Source organism: Perognathus longimembris, chromosome 10 (genome assembly GCF_023159225.1).
Source record: "Perognathus longimembris pacificus isolate PPM17 chromosome 10, ASM2315922v1, whole genome shotgun sequence".
Lineage (NCBI taxonomy): Eukaryota > Metazoa > Chordata > Mammalia > Rodentia > Heteromyidae > Perognathus > Perognathus longimembris.
The window spans coordinates 57,298,011-57,318,758 of NC_063170.1; the positions used below are offsets into that span (position 1 = coordinate 57,298,011).

The 20,748-nt window shown below is 37.7% G+C and overlaps 1 protein-coding gene across 3 annotated transcripts; it reads right to left on the reverse strand.

Moving 5' to 3' along the window:
* Positions 1-589: 589 nt before the first annotated feature.
* Positions 590-18,143, reverse strand: Uba3 (ubiquitin like modifier activating enzyme 3). 3 transcript variants are annotated; one of them, XM_048356133.1, is made up of 18 exons: positions 18,057-18,143; positions 17,837-17,878; positions 15,854-15,974; positions 13,559-13,639; positions 11,284-11,366; positions 9,212-9,292; positions 8,390-8,433; positions 6,901-6,965; positions 6,469-6,624; positions 4,733-4,835; positions 4,471-4,584; positions 3,623-3,676; positions 2,854-2,890; positions 2,692-2,773; positions 2,243-2,343; positions 2,083-2,146; positions 1,719-1,773; positions 590-1,458 (listed from the first exon to the last, which is right to left on the reverse strand). In XM_048356133.1, the coding sequence occupies exons 1-18, from the start codon at positions 18,074-18,076 to the stop codon at positions 1,370-1,372; spliced, it is 1,392 nt and encodes a 463-aa protein (XP_048212090.1). In that variant the 5' UTR covers positions 18,077-18,143; the 3' UTR covers positions 590-1,369. The 3 variants fall into 3 exon arrangements, with proteins under 3 accessions (XP_048212090.1, XP_048212091.1, XP_048212088.1); XM_048356134.1 differs by lacking the exon at positions 17,837-17,878 and having other exon boundaries at positions 18,057-18,137; XM_048356131.1 differs by lacking the exons at positions 17,837-17,878; positions 18,057-18,143 and adding an exon at positions 17,174-17,484.
* Between the last annotated feature and the right edge of the window lie 2,605 nt (positions 18,144-20,748).

Here is a 20,748-nt window from a genome sequence, read left to right on the forward strand (position 1 = left end):
AAGCACAAAACTTTTGTATAGAAAATTATCACCAAACAAAAAATTTTTCAGGTACTAGAGTTTAACTTAAATTCAAGGTCTCCTGCTTGCTAGCCTAGTGTTCTTTCACTGGAACCACAGCTCCTCTTGTTTTGCTGTTCGTTTTGGATAGAGCCTACTGAATTTTCCTGCTCAGGCTGGCCTCAAACCACAATCCTCCAAATCTCAATAAACATGTTTAAAGCAAAAAAGGAATTTAATAAACCTAAACCTGTCACCTAAGTAAAAAGTAAAAAACAGAAACATATACATGGTCCTACTTTGAAACACTACCCAGGGTTGTTTTTTAGTATCTGTGCTTAATTTTGGTTTTAGTCTTCTCAAAGAAACAAAGTCATGTTAAGAGACCATAACATAAAAATATATATTCTATCTCATTAATTATGTTACATCAGGAAATAAACCAATAGATCTTTACTGTGAAAAATCACCATAGCAAAAGAACTATATGTGGGTACAATATAAAGTTGGTGATAGTAAATTTACTCATCACTTAAAAATATTTCTACCATGGAACTACCGACCTTAAAAAAATCTGTTCAGTAGGAAAAAGTAGACAATGTATGATTTTTATTAATAAATAGTGCAAAAGCATCAACAATAACTGTTTAAATATTAAATTTTTAAACAGCCATGTCTTGGCTTAAATTTGTGCATATTGGCCTCTATGGCACTTCAAAGAAACACATGAAAATATTTCCTAGTTTCAGGAACAGGTACTCAGCTATAATACTGTTTACAAATCATTACAGATAAGATAAACTCTGCAATAATTAAGTTACATTTTGGGAAACCACAATTAAATGAATATTAAATCAAGAAGTAGCCTATGTTAGATATACTCTAGATGTCAGGGTGTAGCATTTAATGTATTTGAAAACCTAATTTCTTACTTTTATTACAGGACATAGATATCTGTTTTACATGAAGGTGCTCATATGAAAGCTGAGGAATGTGTTTTTTGACCTTAACAAAATCCATAGAAAAGAGGTTATCCACCTCCTTCTCTAAAAGAAACAATACATTTGCTCATAATCTCTACAGGCATGTTTCTGGTATCAATAGTGACAATGTTTACAAGCACCAGCCCCAACTTTCTGTCCCAAAATGACATTATAAAGTTTAAAAAAGGTTGCTCACTTTATATATACATATATACACATGTATGTGTATATGATAAAGTTAAATTCCAACAAAACTGTTAAAATTCACATCAGTTACATTTTGAGAGGAACTTCCCTTCACCCCACCTTCCCCATCCTTTAATTCTTTAGCTTCCATAAAGAATATTATTTCTATAAGTTTTCTATTATGTGCAGATTTATGTTTCTTAAGAAGTAAAATGAAGCTTGAACAGCACAGTCTGTGGTGTGGTAACATCAGCAACCGCCAGTTCTTGTCCATCAACAAGTCCTAATTCTAAAATAGAAAAGAATATAATTAACCCAAGCAAATATATCTCAATGAAGTGTATAATACATATAGACACAAATTATGAAGTTTTATGTCCACATGACAATTTCTTGGAGGTCTTTTTTTAACCAGAGCAATTAATTTTATTATGATTTCTACAAATAAGTAATATGTGATCATGTATTAAAAGCAAACCTAAACAAACACTTGCTATTTTACCAAAAAGAAAATGTGTGTGTGTGTGTGTGTGTGTGTGTGTGTGTTACCTTTCAATGTCTTGGAAAGATTTGGTCTTGTTCGTTCTTCTATAGACGTCACTGACTAGAAAAAAAATTATTTTAAGGTAAGGCTACATTAAAGTCAATTAAACTATTCTTTTTTTTTTTTTTTTTGCCAGTCCTGGGCCTTGGACTCAGGGCCTGAGCACTGTCCCTGGCTTCTTTTTGCTCAAGGCTAGCACTCTGCCACTTGAGCCACAGCGCCACTTCTGGCCGTTTTCTATATATGTGGTGCCGGGGAATCTAACCCAGGGCTTCATGTATACGAGTCAAGCACTCTTGCCACTAGGCCATATTCCCAGCCCAATTAAACTATTCATGATTTCCTGAAAACATTAAAAACACTGATCACCTGTAAGTAAAGAGTTCTATTTTTCCCCTCTAATGTGGCTGTGATAGCTGGAGATTTCATCTGCCTAAATATAATCAAAAGAAAAAAAGCAATCAAATATTGTCAATAATTTTTAAAGTTAATTGTTTTTACAATATAACAAAAAATCCAAAATACTTACAGAGAAGCACTATTTGTTAGATAATCCAAAACTTCTTGTAGTTTGGCTGATGGAGAAAACTGAATATTTTGAGGAAGCTGGCTACAAGCTGGACAGTTTTCCTACATATATAAAACAACAAATTACAGAGGGACATGAATCAATATTAGTCTCTTTATAAAGAAAGTGTGGAAATCACATTGTTTCCTAATCATGCCTATCTCCTATAACATTTTTTCATGCTTCAAGCTATTTTCATAACAGTTCATTTCTTCTAAATCATTTTGCTATACAGTATTTTAGGCTATCCAACAAAAGATACCTAGTAAGTAGGCAGACCAGGCAAATACAAAAAGTTAGAAAAATAAAATGCTTATAATGTGGGTAATTCTATTCAAATTCTGACTAATAATTGATATCTTAAAAGTATGCATAATCAAAAACCTTTTCATGAATTTAATACTACTAACCTTTCTCTCTGCTTCAAACGTGTATGTATATAGCCCGTCTACATCATTGAATACCAAGTAATTATTAAGGGGAATGTATGCACTAAAATGAAAAGAAAGTTCGTTTATATAACTGAACCTGATCAAATCATGGATTTACTTATCAAAAATGTAAACTATTACCTTGTGGCTATTTTAAAAACCTCAGTGGCACACACAGCTGAAGAGGGGAGAAGATAAAGAGGGGAGAAAAAAAAAATTAACTCAATGAAAATTGATCAGAGTCACCCCTTCTACCATTCTCCCTCCAACCCATCTTTGCCCTCCCTCAGATTCATTTCATATTTCCACCTCCTTTATCGTATGTGTACACTGAGTATTCTGGCTGTATCTGTTCCCAACCATCTCCCACCCCCTTACATTCACATTTCAGCTTCCTGATAATGTTTTGAAAGGTTTACTCCGTGGAGATTCACTCCTGCATATACTATATATTGATCATCTGAACCATGGATATAAACATAAGCATACATGGGAGGTTGTATTTGAGGCAATTTTAAGAAGTAAAAATAACAAGTTTTCTATTTGAGTTCTCCCTGCAATACATGTTTTCTACACTCATTATCAGATTAAAGAATCAGTTATAATGATTTAAAAGACTGCTATTAAAATGTCCTTTTACTGCAGAATAGTTCATCAAAGACAAATACAAAAAAGCATAGAGGCTGTAGGCCAAGTGGTAGCATCAAGTCAGAAAGCACAAGGCCCTGAGTTCAAACTCAGAACTAACTACCAAAATATTAGAGGATGTAATACTTGGTTCATTTTGGAGTAGGTTACACAACTTACAATGATATCAAATTTTAGATCAGTAGTAGATACAGATATGTCAATTTAGACATTGAATCAAAAACCAAAAGAAAAGAATTAAAGAGGTGGCCATCTTCCTTACCTGCAATGACTGCATTCGTGGAAGCTACTGCAGGAATTATTCGTTTTACTACCCCTAAAAAAAAGTTATCAATTAAAATATGGTCATTTCTTAAAAAAAATTACCTTAAATACCATGATTATTAAGTACCATTTCCTGAAATTTATTTAGGCTCTCAAACCAAGTAATAAAATTAAGCTTATTCAAACACGATGATGCATGCCTGTAATCCTAGTACTTGAGAGGCTTAGGAGGAGAATCACAAGTTCAAGTCCAATCTGACTACACAGCAAGACCCTACCTCTTAAAACCAAGACAACCAAACCGAACAAAACCCAAACACTATGTTCTTTCACATTTCCAGCATTTGTAGCATGCTTAGAATTTTAAGCTACACTAGAAAAGACAGGTAAATTCTCAAGTACATTTCACATAAAGGCAAAACAATAACATGACAAGAACTTTAATGTTTACTACATTCCAGATATTGTGATAATTAGAGGTTAATTTTTACAACATCCTTATGCTATTATACTACTTGAATTTTAAAAATAAGAACAAAAAGTCTGACAAACTATAATATTTATAATATTCACAGTACACCTCATGCCTATAAACCTAGCTACTCAGAGGCTGAGATTTGAGGTTCAAAGCCAAGCCAGACAGGAAAGTCCATGAGACTCTCATGTCCAATTAACCATCAGAAAACGGAAGTAACACTGTGGCTCAAAATGGAGTGGAAAAAGCTCAGGAACATCGCCCAAGCCCTGAGTTCAAGCCCCATGACCAACAAAAAAGAAAAAAAAAAGATTCTCCCCAAAACTTAAACGGGATGATAGCAAAGCTATAATTCATGACAACTAACTCACCTTGAGTGAGTCTATAGGTAACACCTCTAATATTATATTGTGATGCCCTCTCTAGAGATTTTTGGAAAATCCACTGAATATGCTCAGGATCATCTCCATCTAATGGAACCCCATCTGTTGGGAGGAAAAATAAAAAGAGAGGAAGATATAAGTAGTAACAAAGCAATTTTCTTTTTAATGAAATAACCCAAATGAGAATTACTGAAAAATATATATTTTATGCAGTTGTGGATGATTAAATGTATTAAATTAGTTGTATTACCTCCAAAAGGCTGTTCTTTAGGCCACAGCAACATCCTTACATATTCAATACAATGTTCTGGTAGTCTGGGCATGGATGCAATGGTGCACATGGGGAAATTAACCTAAAACCACAGTTGGTCTTTTTTAGTGATTTTTAAACAATGGATCAACTTTAAATGCAACTTCAGTTATGATTCAGTTTGTATCAGTTTCTTATAACTGAGCTCAGCCCTGCTTTGTAACAGCCCTCCTAAGCCATAAAGAAAACACATTAATCCATTAATAACACCACTGAAACTAACAAGGCCATCTGAATCATTTCACAGCATGGCTTGCCTTGCCTGTAAAGCTATGTTTGACTTTTTTTTTTTTTTTTTGGCCATTCCTGGGGCTTGAACTCAGTGCCTGAGCACTGTCCCTGGCTTCTTTTTGCTCAAGGCTAGCACTCTACCACTTGAGCCACAGTGCCACTTCTGACTTTTCTTCTATATGTGGTGCTGAGGAATATTTAGAATTAAGTCACTTGGGGCTGGGGATATGGCCTAGTGGCAAGAGTGCTTGCTTTGTATACATGAGGCCCTGGGTTCAATTCCCCAGCACCACATATACAGAAAATGGCCAGAAGTGGCGCTGTGACTCAAGTGGCAGAGTGCTAGCCTTGAGCAAAAAAGAAGCCAGGGACAGTGCTCAGGCCCTGAGTCCAAGCCCAGGACTGGCAAAAAAATAAAATTAAATTAAAATAAAGATGTTTGGCTAATAGAATTAAGTCAGTAGTAAGCACACATTAATACAAAATTATTTATGTTTACAAATAAAAAATTAAACTGTCCTTTAAAGAAGACATAAACATTACAGAACTCCATCATTCTCATTCCTCACTGTTTTTATTTCTCTGAAATAGGTCCAGTCCTTCCTTCCTTACGGGAGATACGTTGCAAAACCCCAACAGATGTATTAAATTGCAGATGATAACAACCTTGTATATACTGTATTATTTCTTATTTATACTTTATACTAAGATAGTTGGATTTACAAATTAGGCACAATAAGATAGTAACAAAAATAATAGAAAAGAACAATATACTGTGAAAATCTATAACTGATTTTTCTCAAAATATCATTGTACTATAGAGTTTGACAACTTCAGAAAATATTTTTCCCCTTCCTTATTCAGTCAAGAATTTTCACCTTTTCACTTAAAGCAAACAATTTAGTTTCTCTTTGACATATCCAAACTGCCAGTATCACTACTCTTGTGTGATAGGCGACTATTCAGTAGGCAGCTTTCCTAGTGAACACCAACGCTTAGAATAATTATATACAGGTAGGAGTGGCTCATTCCTATAATCTTAGGTCTGCACGAAGCTGAAATCTGAGGATCAGTTTGGAACCAGCCCAGGCAGACATATCCAGGAGACTCTTAGCTCCAATTAACCACGAGACAGAATGAAAAAGCTAATAAGCAAGAGCAAGAGACCCTGAGTTCAAGCCCCAATATCAACACACACACATAAAAAAAGGAATAGTTTAAGGGGGTGGGGGGAGGGAGGAATGAGGGAGGAGGTAACAAACAGTACAAGAAATGTATCCAATGCCTAACGTAAGAAACTGTAACCTCTCTGTACCTCAGTTCGACAATAAAAATTTAATTAAAGAAAAGGAATAGTTTAAAATATTTTAAACGCTGATTAAATGAAATAAGCTATAATTCCAACACAAAATACTGTAAAAGAAAAAGAGGTACTTTTTGATTACCTGTGGTGGATAGAGTTCCAGTGTACACTCAATACAAGCAGTCATCCCAGGCAAAATCACCCGAGCATTTCCTTTAAAACCTTCTGTCCCCCCATCTATCAAAGGGACAATGGAGCTTGGATCTAACACACCATCTTCATAATTTAGCAGAGATATCTAGGAAAAGGTTTTGAGTGTTTAAAAAACGAAATGATAAGAGCTTTAAAAAAAATACATTTCTAACAAATCCTATGAATCAGCTGGGCTACTGAGTACTAATATACAAAATCAAAAACTTAAAAATAATAACTAGCAATGAATAGTGAAATGCATCTACATAATTTAAAATTAGGTGAGCGCTGATTTTTCAAAACTAAGCTATGAAATTCTAGTTTGTGGTGTATCAAGAGCTTCGGCAAGAATGTGAGAGAAGCATGACACTAAAGTCTTTACCAGCATGCCGTTTATCCACCGTCTGGCTATGATAGAGTCCAATCCACACACAATGATATGAAATTCTACAAGAAAAAAAAATCAAAGTTTAAGTTTTATTTGGGTTGTTTCTTTTTAAAGAGTCATGGTCTTATTATGTAGCCCCAATTTGCCTCAAATTCTCAATCTTCTTGCCTTAGTCTTCTGAGTTTCAGGATTAAGAGAAATGTACACACATATGAGTATTAGCTTCTAATTTTATTTTCATGTTCAGTTTTTCAAAATGTACTTCTAGCAGGCAAATCTAAGAAACTCTCATGTCCAATTAACAAGCAAAGAAGCCAGAAACAAAAGCATGGCTTAAGTGGTAAAGCCTTAGCTTTAGTGACGAGTCCCAGCCCTAGTACCTACATAAACAAATTAATAAATGAATAAATTAAATAAATCAGGCACACTAGTTCAAACCTGTAATCTTAACTATTCAGGAGGTAGAGATCAGGAAGGTTGCAGTTCAAGGCCAATAAGGGGAAAAGAAAAAAAAAAAATCACAAGATCTCATCTTGACCAATAAAAACAATGGGCATGATGGTCTAGGCCTGTCATTCCAACTGTGGGAAAAATATAAATAGGAGGATTGTTGTCCAGGCTAGCCTGGACGTAAAGTCCAGACCCTATTAGAAAAATAACTAAAGGGGCTGGGAATATGGCCTAGTGGCAAGAGTGCTTGCCTCATATACATGAGGCCCTGGGTTCGATTCTCCAGCACCACATATCTAGAAAACGGCCAGAAGTGGTGCTGTGGCTCAAGTGGCAGAGTGCTAGCCTTGAGCAAAAAGAAGCCAGGAACAGTGCTCAGGCCCTGAGTTCACGGCCCAGGACTGGCCAAAAATAAATAAATAAATAAGAAAAATAACTAAAGAAAAGAAAGATGGGTCCATCCTACCTAGAAATTCCAAGGCTCTAAGTTCAAATCCCAGTACTGCTAGGATAGAAACTGCACTTCCGTAATTATGTATGAACATAGACTCATCAATTACAATAAACATACCAACATGGTATGACATGTGGACAGTGAAAGAGGTTCTTTGTGTAAGGGGGATAGTGAACTCCAGAGGGCCCTACTTTCCATTGACATTTTCTATAGACCTAAAACTACTCTTTAAAAAGTTTACTAATTCCAATTAAAAACAGTTATACAAAAAACTCAATTTCTCCAAGAAACATTTTCTAACAGTTCTAACAAATATTTTCTCCTCCTCTCTCTTCCTGCCTGCTCTCCTTCTTTCTCCTTCTTTCCTCTCCTAATCCTTCAGTAACTTTTATTCAAATGACCAGGAAAATGTAACTAGTGACGTCAAATAAGAATTTGTTAAAATGACGATTCATTTAACAAGCTTGCTAAGAAACCGACACTAAGGAAGGAAATTAAAGAAATATTCTAATGGACACCCCCCCCCAAAAAAAGAACTTGAAAATTCAGTGAGAATTTAATTTCCAATAAATAACTTACGTCGATAGAAAGTGTCATTAAAATCTTGAATCTTGTTGAAATGTCTGAATACAAGTAAAGGAACTTAGGCTGCAAAGGTTTTTTATTTCCCAAATAAATTAGCCATAATATAAGGAACAAACTATACACACCTATCTAAAATTAGAAACCAGTATATAATGTTCACAGCAGTAAAATTCAAGAAATCTAACAAAATGAGCATAACTCTACTTTCTGACAAAAACTTTCTCCCATTCCTCCCTTTAACTATCTCATCTCTGAACCTCTGCATCTTCCTGTATAAGTCTTTGTTCAGAAATGTACTTTCTACTTTAGTTTTTATATAAAACCTCATATTCCAGTAAAACAAAATATGTCTTCAAATATCAGCACCAAAAGACATTCACTCTCTGTTTAGCAAAGGAAACAAACATTACAGCTCTTAGTTCGCTTTGTGATTTTAAGTGTTAGTGGAAACCTAACTTTCAAAAAACTACAGGAAGCTTCAATAACTTTCTCAGTTGCTATTATTGTTGGGGTGGGTGGGGTTTTTCTTCAGGATTGAGGAGATGGCAAACCATGCATTTCCTTAACTCATTTGCCTCAGTTTTCAAGTCTCTCTTAACCCTACCAGACTCTATCAGTTCCTGGGCTTCAAGCCTCCAAAAAGAACTTCATTCAAAATCTATCATGGAATTGAGTCTATCAGAACACAATTTAACAGAAAAATCTTCTTACTTTCCTAATGGGCTATTTTGCTTACTACAAATGTATTCCCTGTTAAGCACTTCTTTTGTATGGAAAAATTTAAAGAAATAAGCAATTTTTCTATCAAAAGGATACGGAATTACATTACAATTAGGAACTCGGTCATTTAGAAATTCTGCAGCAACTTCAGCCTTAGGTCTTCCAACATCTTTAGGCCTAAAAGAAAAATTATATATAAGTTATCATTCATAATATATACTTAAATGACCTATATGTTTACTCCTAAACACAATTATGAATTCAGTGAGTTAATTTATAACATATTAAAAAATTATACCTGAGTATTTTATACCAGAAATAATTTTAGATTAGGGCTAAATAATTATCCATTTGTCTTCACTCATGTTACTAAATGCCACCCTTGCTGATGGTCCAAATTAACCTCCCTAATTATGACTTTTTAGAGTGAAAATATAGCAGGGGTTTTTTTCCAGGTAAAAGCACAATGGCATGATTCCTAGTCATGTCCATCATGACATTTCCCAGTATAAAAATTATCCCAGACTCAAAGCCTTCTAAGTATTTAGCCTGAAACCCATAATCTTAACAGGATAATTACTATGAAGGTCTTGGTTTAAATACACATGCGGTTCCTTCTAGGAATGCAAGAACCTTTTGTCGTCACTTCTTTCTGTGCATTGAATGATGTAGTAATTTTAGGTCTCTACAACCATGCTGTTTTTTTAAGATGATTTATTTGTTTTGTTTGAGACAAGGTCCCAAACTCCAAAGTGCTAGAATTACAGGTACTTGAACCATGCTTTTAAAGAAGGAAATTTCAAAAGCATTTTCTACAAATGCAGATGTATCAACCTTTTCAAGAAGCTAATATAGGGGCTGGGGATATGGCCTAGTGGCAAGAGAGCTTGCCTCGTATACATGAGGCCCTGGGTTCAATTCCCCAGCACCACATATACAGAAAATGGCCAGAAGTGGCGCTGTGGCTCAAGTGGCAGAGTGCTAGCCTTGAGCAAAAGGAAGCCAGGGACAGTGCTCAGGCCCTGAGTTCAAGGCCCAGGACTGGCCAAAAAAAAAAAAAAAAAGAAGCTAATATAAATCCTCAAAATGTCAATCCTTGACAATCAGGTATAAATAAGAAAAACAAAAACCGCACAAATTCTCTTCCAGTCATACATTATTTTTAACACCTCCTCCTGATTTTTTCCCCACAGAAATCATTTTCCCGTGTACTTACAATAAGTGCCTAATTATTACTTTTTCCACAATGTATTTTCTATATACCTAGACTTAAATTACTAAGCTCTGGAGAAAGTAATTATATTCTTTTTGTATTCCTCATACCTACTACAAATAAGTTGGTAAGTAAAAACAACAAATGTGCTCATTAAAAATTATACTCTATTTAAAACTGGAATTAAAAAAACATTTTAGATGGGTTAATATTTCCTTTTCTTCAAGACAGAAGTGCTCTTTTTTATCTAATTCTGATATCAAGTTTATTCTCACTTTGGCCTTAGTTGCATATAAATGACTGCTATAAACTGGAGACCTTGATTTGAGTATTGCATTCAACTGCTCTATACACAGGAGTTCTTTATGTATGTAAAGAGGAAATAGGAGACTTCCCAGAGTTTTCTAAATCATATGTTTTATGTGCTTTCACTGAGGATCTCAAACCACATTCCCACCCAGTTTCCATGGAGATACTGGGGGGAGGGATTTCTGAATAGCGCACTTAAAAACAGTGACCTATTTCACACATATAGTGCCAAAATTATTTACCTATGAAAGCAAGTAACTACCTTGAGATTTCTGACAGTAAATATGGTAATATACCCTAAGAAGTTTAGAAACACCCTAACACATCATGAACAATAAATATTAACTCTTATTATTTTCCACTATTTTAGCTACAAATTAAAATTAAAAGGAATAGCCTAGTACCAATAACCAATCATTTCAGTGGCCTTTTTCAGAGTATTAACACCAAAGACACGTCAGACTGGAAAGGACCCACACACAAAAAGAAACACTTAACTAGTGTTACCCAAATGCCCAGAATTTTCTTTCAAAATTTTATCTGAAATTGACTAGCAGTTCTCAAGAAAAAAAAAAACAAAACAGTGTTAGCCAGTAGTTATGAAAGTGCAATGTAAGTTCAAGTATCAGAGTTTACAGAAACTTACCTAAATAAAAACTGTCTATTTAGATTGGAAACATCTATAGTGTCCATGTCTATAACATGAATCTGTCTAAAACCAGACAATGCCTGTGGAAATAAAAATAATCTAGGTAAGCAAAAGTTTCCTTATACAATTTTTCAATTTAAACTTTGTTTTCAAGGTAGTCCTACATCCACAAACTCTCAGTAATAAATTTCATACAATTGTATTTCATATAAAAAAAGGTCTTACAAGGTACAGAAAACTTGTGATTCTTGTGAAAGTCAAAACCGTGTAAGTACTTGGTTTAAAATAGTCTGTAACCACTGGGGAACAAAATTCAGCTTGTTTGCATTAACACATGCTATTCCCTTGAACCAGAACGTTTTTCCTCTAGATAGGCACATTGCTTACCCTGTTACTCAAAGAGCTCTTTCTCCCTCCCCACCAGGCCGCTGGCCCATATCCTCTCCCTCCCCACAGCATGTACTACCATCTCACAGACTGCATAGTTTACCTTTTTTCTACAACTAAAATGTAAGTCCCACAAACACAAATATCTGTCTATACTGTTCCATTTTGAAGCTTAACATCTTATGATACTTGGCTTTTTTGATAGGTGTAATAAATGTTTTTTCAATCAGCAATATTAATATATTGTTGTTTCAGAATAAGCCTTTAGAGGACTTACAGTTACTAAAAGTGAAAAAAAAATACATGCATCTCTTATGTGCCTAGATTTAATAAGCAAAGTCACAAAGGTTATCATAATTCAGTAAATAAGTAACAAGACCACTCCTTAAATCTGTCTGGTGACTAATTCCCAGATCTAATCTTCAATTACTTCACAATTTAAATTAGCATTGCCTGGTGTGGTGGTTTACACCTGTAATTCCAGCACTTGGGAGGATGAGGGAGGATTACTAGTTTAAAGCCAGCCTCAGCTGCACAGCAATACCCTATCCAAAGAACAAATACTTATATATATATATATATATAAGTATATATATATAAGTATATATATATAAGTATATATATATATGTATATATATATATACATTAGCAAATAATATGCCTTTCAAAATGGACCGTTGAGCTTTAAAGGATTTGCACATACATAATGTCTTACTGCCTTAGCTCTATACGTTCTTTTCTTTTAGAGATAAGGTACTGACATTTTTTTTATCTCTACCACTGAATAGATCTTATAGACCACTTACTTTGTGAAATCTGTCTCCCAACAAAATTTCACTTCAGAGATCAGGGTCACATACAATTCCCACAGCAAAATTAAATTTCTGCAGTTTCTCTAGGAGTGACACTAGTATTTGCTAGTTAAATGCATGCAGCTGTGTTCTTAAACAGTAACTGCCTTGGGGGACTATGGAGGTTCTCCCTCCATCTGGGTGTAACCTCCATCTTTTAAAAAGCATTTCAACTTTTCTACACAATAGTGAAAAGCCTGACATATACTTCTAAAGTAATTCTCTCCTTACTCATTTTTGTTATATACACTAATCTATGGAAGAGCCATTGTATAAGAGACCAATAAAACCAATTAATTGTATTACAATTATGAACTTCTAACCAGTACGGAAGTAGCCTCTCTAAAGGCTTAGCTGTCCCAAATTTTATGGGCCAACCACCAGTCATCAAGAGCTTCTATCTTATTATATAACTTCATGATCTAATGCTTCAATAGACAAAAACACATGACTCAGAATTGATGCCCAGGATTAGATTCCATGTACAACATATAATCCAAAAAAGTTAGGGAAGGTCATTTAATTTCTCAAAACCTTGATGATTTTCCCTCTATATCAAGTGATTCAATGCCCCACCCATCAGCTGGGTTAATTAGAAAGACAAAATAGTGAGCTATTTGCAATTACACATTAAAATATGAACCACTTTTTATTAACTTCAGTGAAATAAAGTCAGCTCTGTGCAAGAAATACAACAATTGAAGAGCAGTAAAGAAGGCTAAGGATAGCTCAGTAGCAGATTGCACAAGGCCTGTGTTTGATCTCTATCCCAAGGCCCGCAGCCCTCACTCCAAAAAAAGAATAGAAGACCAGGAGAAAGCTACCAATGATGTCATAGTTATGAACGACAGTTACAGACATTAGACTTTAAAACGTTCAAAAGCTGTCACATTATTTTAATCACCATCTAGAACTTAACTTAAGCTTACAAAAGCACAGGAGAAAAAGCTAATAATCATAAGAATGTTTCCTAGTATAATAGAAAAGCAAAATGATTTATCATAAAGGAGAATATTATTTTACATATATATTACCAGGTTTTTCAGGAGCTCACATCCTAAGCCGCCAGCTCCAATGACTAGAACTTTACATGTATCTAACAAAAACTGGAGAGACTGTAAAGAATGGAAAGGAATATTAAAAATCTAAGTAATTACTATAAATACTATTAGTAAAGCAACAAACCATAAAATAGTTTCTAATGTACCCGTGAAAAACACGAGGATAAAGAATGCACTTTGCATATTAGTTACATCCAATTTATAAAGAACCAGAATTTCTAAAATCCTACTGATTTCAGTTACAATTTTAGATTTTGTAAACTGACTCTTACTGTGAGAAATTAAGCTATTTCTCACAAAAAAAAGTTTCTTTTTTTTCTTTCAAATGTTTTTTTTGGCCAGTCCTGGGCCTTGGACTCAGGGCCTGAGCACTGTCCCTGGCTTCTCTTTGCTCAAGGCTAGCACTCTGCCACTTGAGCCACAGCACCACCTCTGGCCGTTTTCTACATATGTGGTGCTGGGGAATCGAACCCAGGGCTTCATGTATACGAAGCAAGCACTCTTGCCACTAGGCCATATTCCCAGCCCTTTCAAGTGTTATTTTATCATTTACTTTGTAATTTTATTTCTCCCATTCTTTATGATTGTTTTTCTTTGATGTTTGAGAGGATAGGGAAAGCATCAAATTCAGTCATCTAACAAGCTTCCTAAAAAAGAGAAGTTTAAAAATCTTATAAACAGAGAACCCTGCATTAAAATGTTTGAAGGTCTAAAAAAATTAAGAACAGTAACAGTTGCTTGGAATAGGGCAAATGGAACCTTGTAAAACAGGAGATGACAGGGGGCTGGGAATATGGCCTAGTGGTAGAGTGCTTGCATCCCATACATGAAACCCTGGGTTCGATTTCCTCAGCACCACATAAACAGAAAAAGCTGGAAGTGGCGCTGTAGCTCAAGTGGCCGAGTGCTAGCTCTGAGCAAAATGAAGTCAGGGCCAGTGTTCAGGTCCTGAGTTCAAGCCCCAGGACTGGCAAAACAAAAAACACCAGGCTGGGGATATGGCCTCGTGGCAAGAGAGCTCGCCTCGTATACATGAGGCCCTGGGTTCAATTCCCCAGCACCACATATACAGAAAATGGCCAGAAGTGGCGCTGTGGCTCAAGTGGCAGAGTGCTAGCCTTGAGCAAAAAGAAGCCAGGGACAGTGCTCAGACCCTGAGTCCAAGCCCCAGGACTGGCCAAAAACAAAACAAAACAAAACAAAAAAACATGAGATGACAGGAAAATCAAATAAACAGAAGAAACTCTTTAAAAAACTATCCACAAATACAATTTAGGACTATCATTTAACAAGTGATTATCTTAAATTATAGTGCAAAAAATACAATGTATATCAAAGAAAGAATTAATATTACCAATTCTAACATTTATGAAGGAAGGTTATTCACAGGAGATATTGGGGCAAGTTTAGGAATAGCATAATATTTGTTTCAAAATAATATCTCTTAGCTAGGCATTGGTGTTTCACACCCATAATCCTACTACTCAGGAGGTTGAGACCTGAGGATCATACTTCAGAGCCAGTCCAGGCAGAAAAGTCCATGACTTTTATCTCCAACTAGCCCACAAAAAGCCAGAAGTGGAGGTGTGGCTCAAGTGTTAGAGCCTTGAGAAAAAAAAGAAGCAAAAGTATGATGCCATAAATTAAAGCCACAGTACTGGCACATGTGCGCACATACACATACACACGCACACACACAGAGCAATAAAAACAATGCTAATAATACCTCTTTGTAAACACAAAAGGAGAAAAAAAGTATACTTTTTTCCTAATTTGCAATAAAAAGCAAGTTGTACCCAATTATGCATTTCTAATCAGACAGTCCAAAGTTCTATGACATAGCATGCATATCTTTAACATGCAATTAGCCAATATCCAATGCTAAGTAAAGATGCTCATTCCAATTGAATTTCAAAATTTAAGCAAGCACATCTATATTCCTATCAAAGTAATTTTCTCATAGCAAAGGGGACTGCTTAGGAAATCACTTTCAACTTGCATTTTAAGCATAATAGAATTTAAAAGTTATGAAGTTATTTTCCTTGTGAAACATTTAAAATATATTATACAAAAAATGTTAAAATGACTAATATTAGTCATTCAAATAAAATCAAATTGTAAATACTCAATTTAATACTTCACAATAACTTAGTTTCACAATGCAATCTTATTAGTATTTGCATTATAAGAGCAAATTAAAAGAAGGCATCTTATTATTTTTAGATATGAAACTATTAGAGCAGTTATTGAAAAATAAATGTTTCTCACTTCAGTGCTTGGTTCGAAATCAGGGTGAGTGAAGGGTCCAGATCGCTCGAGGAACTTCTTTACATGGTTCCAGCGACCTTCCCAGTCTCCAGTGTCCCCACACCCACCATCAACAGCCATTCTGCACAGAACACAGTAAATCCAGCTGCAAAGATCAATACGAACAAGCCACAACTACAACTATCTCCCCACAAGAAAAGGTAACCACACCAGAGCTAATCAGATAAAAAGGGAAAAAGAACTATGGTTTGTTTACACTTTCCAATGATTTCTTGTCTATTAAAAGGCTCCTTAAAATTAGAAGTCTTCTATTTGTATTTCATCCATTTGAGGCAACAAATCAGTACACCAAAGATCAAATTTAGTACTATCACTGGGAAATACTTTTTTTTTTTTTTTTTTTTGCCAGTCCTGGAGCTTGAAATCAGCACCTGAGCACTGTCCCTGGCTTCTTTTTGCTCAAGGCTATCACTCTACCACTTGAGCCTCAGCACCACTGAGGAATCCAACCCAGGGATTCATGCATGCTAGGCAAGCACTCTGCCAAATTCCCAGCCCCTGGGAAATACTTTATATTCAAAAAAAAAAATGACTGCTAACTTCCAGTTTGTTCTTTCGACACACTTGGGAAAGGAATTGCGAGACATATGGAGGGTAAGGGAGCCATCCATGCAGAATTGTGATGCTTCAAATCTAATACTATTTATGTTTTGAAAAGGTGATTTCAAGACCTTCTTTAATGAGTAACTTTCATGCATGTTTCTCCCAGTTTCCAAAAACCAGTCTTGGCACTGTGAGGTGGTATTTGCTGTCACTACACACACCCACACAAAATATTTTAAGGCAGGATAGGGTGGCTTATGGCTGTAATCCCAGCTATTAGGGGACTGAAATTCAGAGACTGTGGTTATAGTCTTTACCACTATTGCCTAGTGATAAAAACCAAGTTCGGGTGTCAAACTGGGTTCGATTCCATGACCAATCTGGCTCAGTAGCTTGAGCAGATTAGTTACTTAACTGCTATAAACCTCCTCTACTGGTTATAGTTATTTCTTAGGGGCATGAGGATAAAGAAATAATTACAGATGATTGTGATGCAAACTAAACATTCAAACTTTAACTGTCATTTTTGTGTGTGTATGAAAGTGACAGAGAACTAAAAGGTGGAAGGAATGTGAGATTAAGCTTGTCATTCCAGTCCTCCCGTGGTTAAAATTCATTTGAAGGGAACACCTGAAGACCACTGCACTAGTGGGATACAGAAATTAGGAACTCCACACACACACACACACACACACACACACACACACACATATACACCCCAAGAGTATTTTTCCCCTTCCATTTAAGGAGGACAAATTATGTAAGGGTTGGCCAGGTGAGAAGTTTCCAATCTGTGGCGCCACCATCAAAATATCCAACTATGCACTTAATGAAATACAGATTGTTTGTTAATGGGAAAGAGGAGGAGGTGAGCAATCGGAGACAACCACTTTAAGACCCGATTATTTTTTGCAAACGTGATGGAAGTGCTTCTTAGTACAATACCTGATGTAGACAGAGCGCACAATTAAAAACACAAGTTTGCAATCGGTACTGTCATCTCCGTGCTTAGGAAAAGGCCCAGGCAGCCCGGGGTCTGTTTCCTGGGTTTAAATCAGACTCTCCTGTCACAAGGTCACACTGGCTCTGAAGATGTGGGACGGCAGGGGTGAGAGCACAAGGGAGGCCCTCGCAGTGCACCCCGGCCCCAAAGCCCACCCGGGGCTGAGGCCGGGAGCGCTCGGCCCGCGCCGGGGCTGGGGGTCGGGGGTCGGGGGTCGGGGGTCGGGGTCGGGATGAGGCCGCGCGGCCTGCGCTGCGGGGGCCCCCCCTCCCAGCCCCCCCCCTCCCCGGGCCCGCTGCGGCTGGTGCCCTAGGCCTGGGGTTGGGGGGAAGCCGGGGGTCTCCAGAGAAGACCCCCGGCCTCCCTGTGGCACTAACTTCTCAGCCAGCAGCTCCTCTATTCTCCTTCTTTTCTTCTCCCTAAAAGAAAGAGAGAATAAAAGAAGGGTCAGCATCGCGCTATACACTGGGCGCCGCGAGGGGATGGGGGGCGAGGGGACGGGGCGGGGGGTCCCCGGGTGGCGGCGGCGACCGCCCACCGCCGCGCTCTCTCACAAACCAGCCCCACCCTGCGCACGGCCCGAGTCCCGGTACTTACGGCTCCTCGCCATCCGCCATATTGTTCTCCGCCTCTTCCCAGGTGCCTTCGCGAAAGGCGGGGAGGGGCGTGGCCTCGGCGGGGAAGTAAGATTGCCTGGGGCGGGGCCTTGGTGGAGGGGCGGGGCCTTGTGAGAAGAGACCAGGCCTCCAAGGGTTTCGCTTGCAGGCGGGGCGGGGCCTTTGAGGGGCAGGGCCCAGGGTTAGCTACATGGGAGGGCGGGGCTTTCGAGGAGGGGCGTGGCCTCGGAGGGAGCGAGAGACACGGGGCGGGACTGTGGAGAGGGGCAGAGTCCCATGACTTTTGAAACATTTCGCTGTGATTATAAGTAACTGTGGCAGGGCCTACGCTGTTGTTATGCCTCAAGAAAATGTTAATATGGGTGTTTATACAATTACATGGTTAATAAATAATTTCATAAAATGTTGGAAGGACCTCCCCCCACAAAAACACCAGGGCTTTTGCCTGGGATAAAAGGTTGAGGAGCCTGTCTGCTTTCTATTTTTCGTCAGGGTTTCAAAAGTCTGCCTTTATTAACTTTAAAACTTTATAACTTTAAACCAGTCAACAGAGGAGAAATTCTTTTGGTAAAAATTATCCTTAATGTTTTAGTGTCATACGTTTCTGTCACCAGATTTGTTCTGGGATAAGAACAGATGATTGGTAGACGATAAACACAGAGTAATGAAGCATAAAATTTTAAAAAATGTTAGAGCATCCAAAATCTCATCACCTGAAGATGATGGTGATAAAATTTTCAACTAGCCAGGCACCAGTGGCTCATGCCTGTAATCCTGGCTATTCAGGAGGCTGAGATCTGAGGATGGCAGATCAAAGTCAGCCTGGGAAGGAAACTCCGTGAGACTCTTACCTCCAATTAACCACCAGAAAACTGGAAGAGGCACTGTGGCTCAAGTGATAGAGCACTAGCACACAGGCCCAGAGTTCAAGCCCCAAGAATGACCAAAAAAAAATTCAACTATTTTCTTCCAGGGTTATATACAGTATACACATCAGTGAGTCTGGATAACTAGATAGACAAACATCATTATGATTATGTGCATATGCTACACACATAGCTCTTATAGCTTGTTTTCTCTGGGGTGGGGGTGCACATGCATATGTCTGTGTTTCAGTCTTGAGGCTTGAACTCAGGGCCTAGACATTGTCCCTGAGCTTCTTTTGCTCAGGGTTAACGCTCCACCATTTGAGTCACAAATCTACTTCCAGCTTTTTTGATAGTTTGTTGGAAATAAAAGTCTCACAGACTTGCCTGCCTAGGTTAGCTTCAAACCAGTCTCCTGAGCAGCTAGGATTACATGCATGACCACTGGCCCCCAGCTAACACATAGCTTTCTTCAACTGAGACAAGAATGAGATGTTTGGAATTAGAAAGAACTCAGTTTAAAAAATCCGTATTCTTCGGTAACTATGAGACCTCAGGTACTTCTGTTTCTTGTGGATAAGGATTAGAAGTACAGAGATATTACCTCTCTTCCTGGAGCACTGAGGCAGAGGCAGCATGTTTAAATATACTATCAAATTCTGTTAAGTCATTGTTAATATTAATTATAGGAGTAGTTCTTTTGTACAGAATCCCCCCTCCCCCCCTCCCCCCGCGCACTTGTCATCAGGCTTGAACTCAGGGCCTGGATGCTATCCCTAAGCTTTTGCTCATGGTCCACGGCACCACTCCCAGTCTTTGGGTGGTTAATTGGAGATTAGGGTCTCACAGGGCTTTTTCTGCCTGGTGTTGGCTTCAAACCACAATCCTCAGATCTCAGCCTCCTAAGTAGCTGGGATTACAGGTGTGAGCTACCAGTGCCCAGCTGTACATACTTCTTTTAATGTTCTCTTTTTCCTTTATATAAGCCAAGATCTCCCAAATACAAAGAGCAGATAAGGTATGGGAGAGCCCAGAAGGTAAACTTGCTGGAATGTTACTTTGTAGCCATTAGTCTTGAAGCTATTAGCCTTAATGTAACCTTGACAACATTGTTTATTGCCTTGTAGTAGTTTTGGTGTAGTTATTTTGCAGCCTTAAGGACCGCTATCTGTAATCACTAATTAATGACTTTACTTCTATAAATCTGTCTGTGGTCACACAAGGCCATCTGTGTATGGCTGTTCCCTTAAAAACCCTGCTGAGGAAGGCCTGGGGCTGCAGCTCAAATAAAGACTCCTTGCCCATTGAAAATAAATAAATGAATAAATAAATAAATAAGCCAAGATGCTGGGGATGGAACAATTTGACTCCCCAGCTGACAGCTATATTATAGACCTTGGCTGCAGTTACTTGAACTGAGGAACTATCAACCAAGCAGCCCTGGGGACTGCCCTAATGACACTGCAGGCTACTATGAAGACTCTGTGGATACTCTGAGGAAGCTATGTGGTAACTACAGCTGCTTGCTCTCAAAGAACAACTCTGGCTCCTGAAGGAACCACCTCAACCATGACTGTCAAACAGCTTGCACTAGGCTCTAGGCTCCAGATCTTGCACTCATTTCCATCCAGGCTTCAAGGGGAGAACCTCCCCTGGTGGTTCAACTGAAGGTGAGGTACTTATCAGTTCTTCGTTTGCATGAAAGACTGGGATCTTGCCATGATTGGTGCAAACACCTATTATTTGCATGACAGGACTGTGATGATTGGTGCAGACACCTTTAACACACATCCTGTCTGGCTTTTA

What these genes read in the sequence shown, in the direction of transcription:
- Uba3 (XM_048356131.1), bottom strand. Translation starts at nt 17,262, where the DNA reads ATGGTGGCGCCACAGATTGGAAACTTCTCACCTGGCCAACCCTTACAT. An exon ending in AGGGGAAAAATACTCTTGGG is followed by an intron (nt 15,975 to 17,173) that starts GTGTATATGTGT and finishes TGTTCTGTGCAG; the next exon opens with AATGGCTGTTGATGGTGGGT. An exon ending in CTAACAAATAGTGCTTCTCT is followed by an intron (nt 2,147 to 2,242) that starts GTAAGTATTTTG and finishes GATTATATTTAG; the next exon opens with GCAGATGAAATCTCCAGCTA.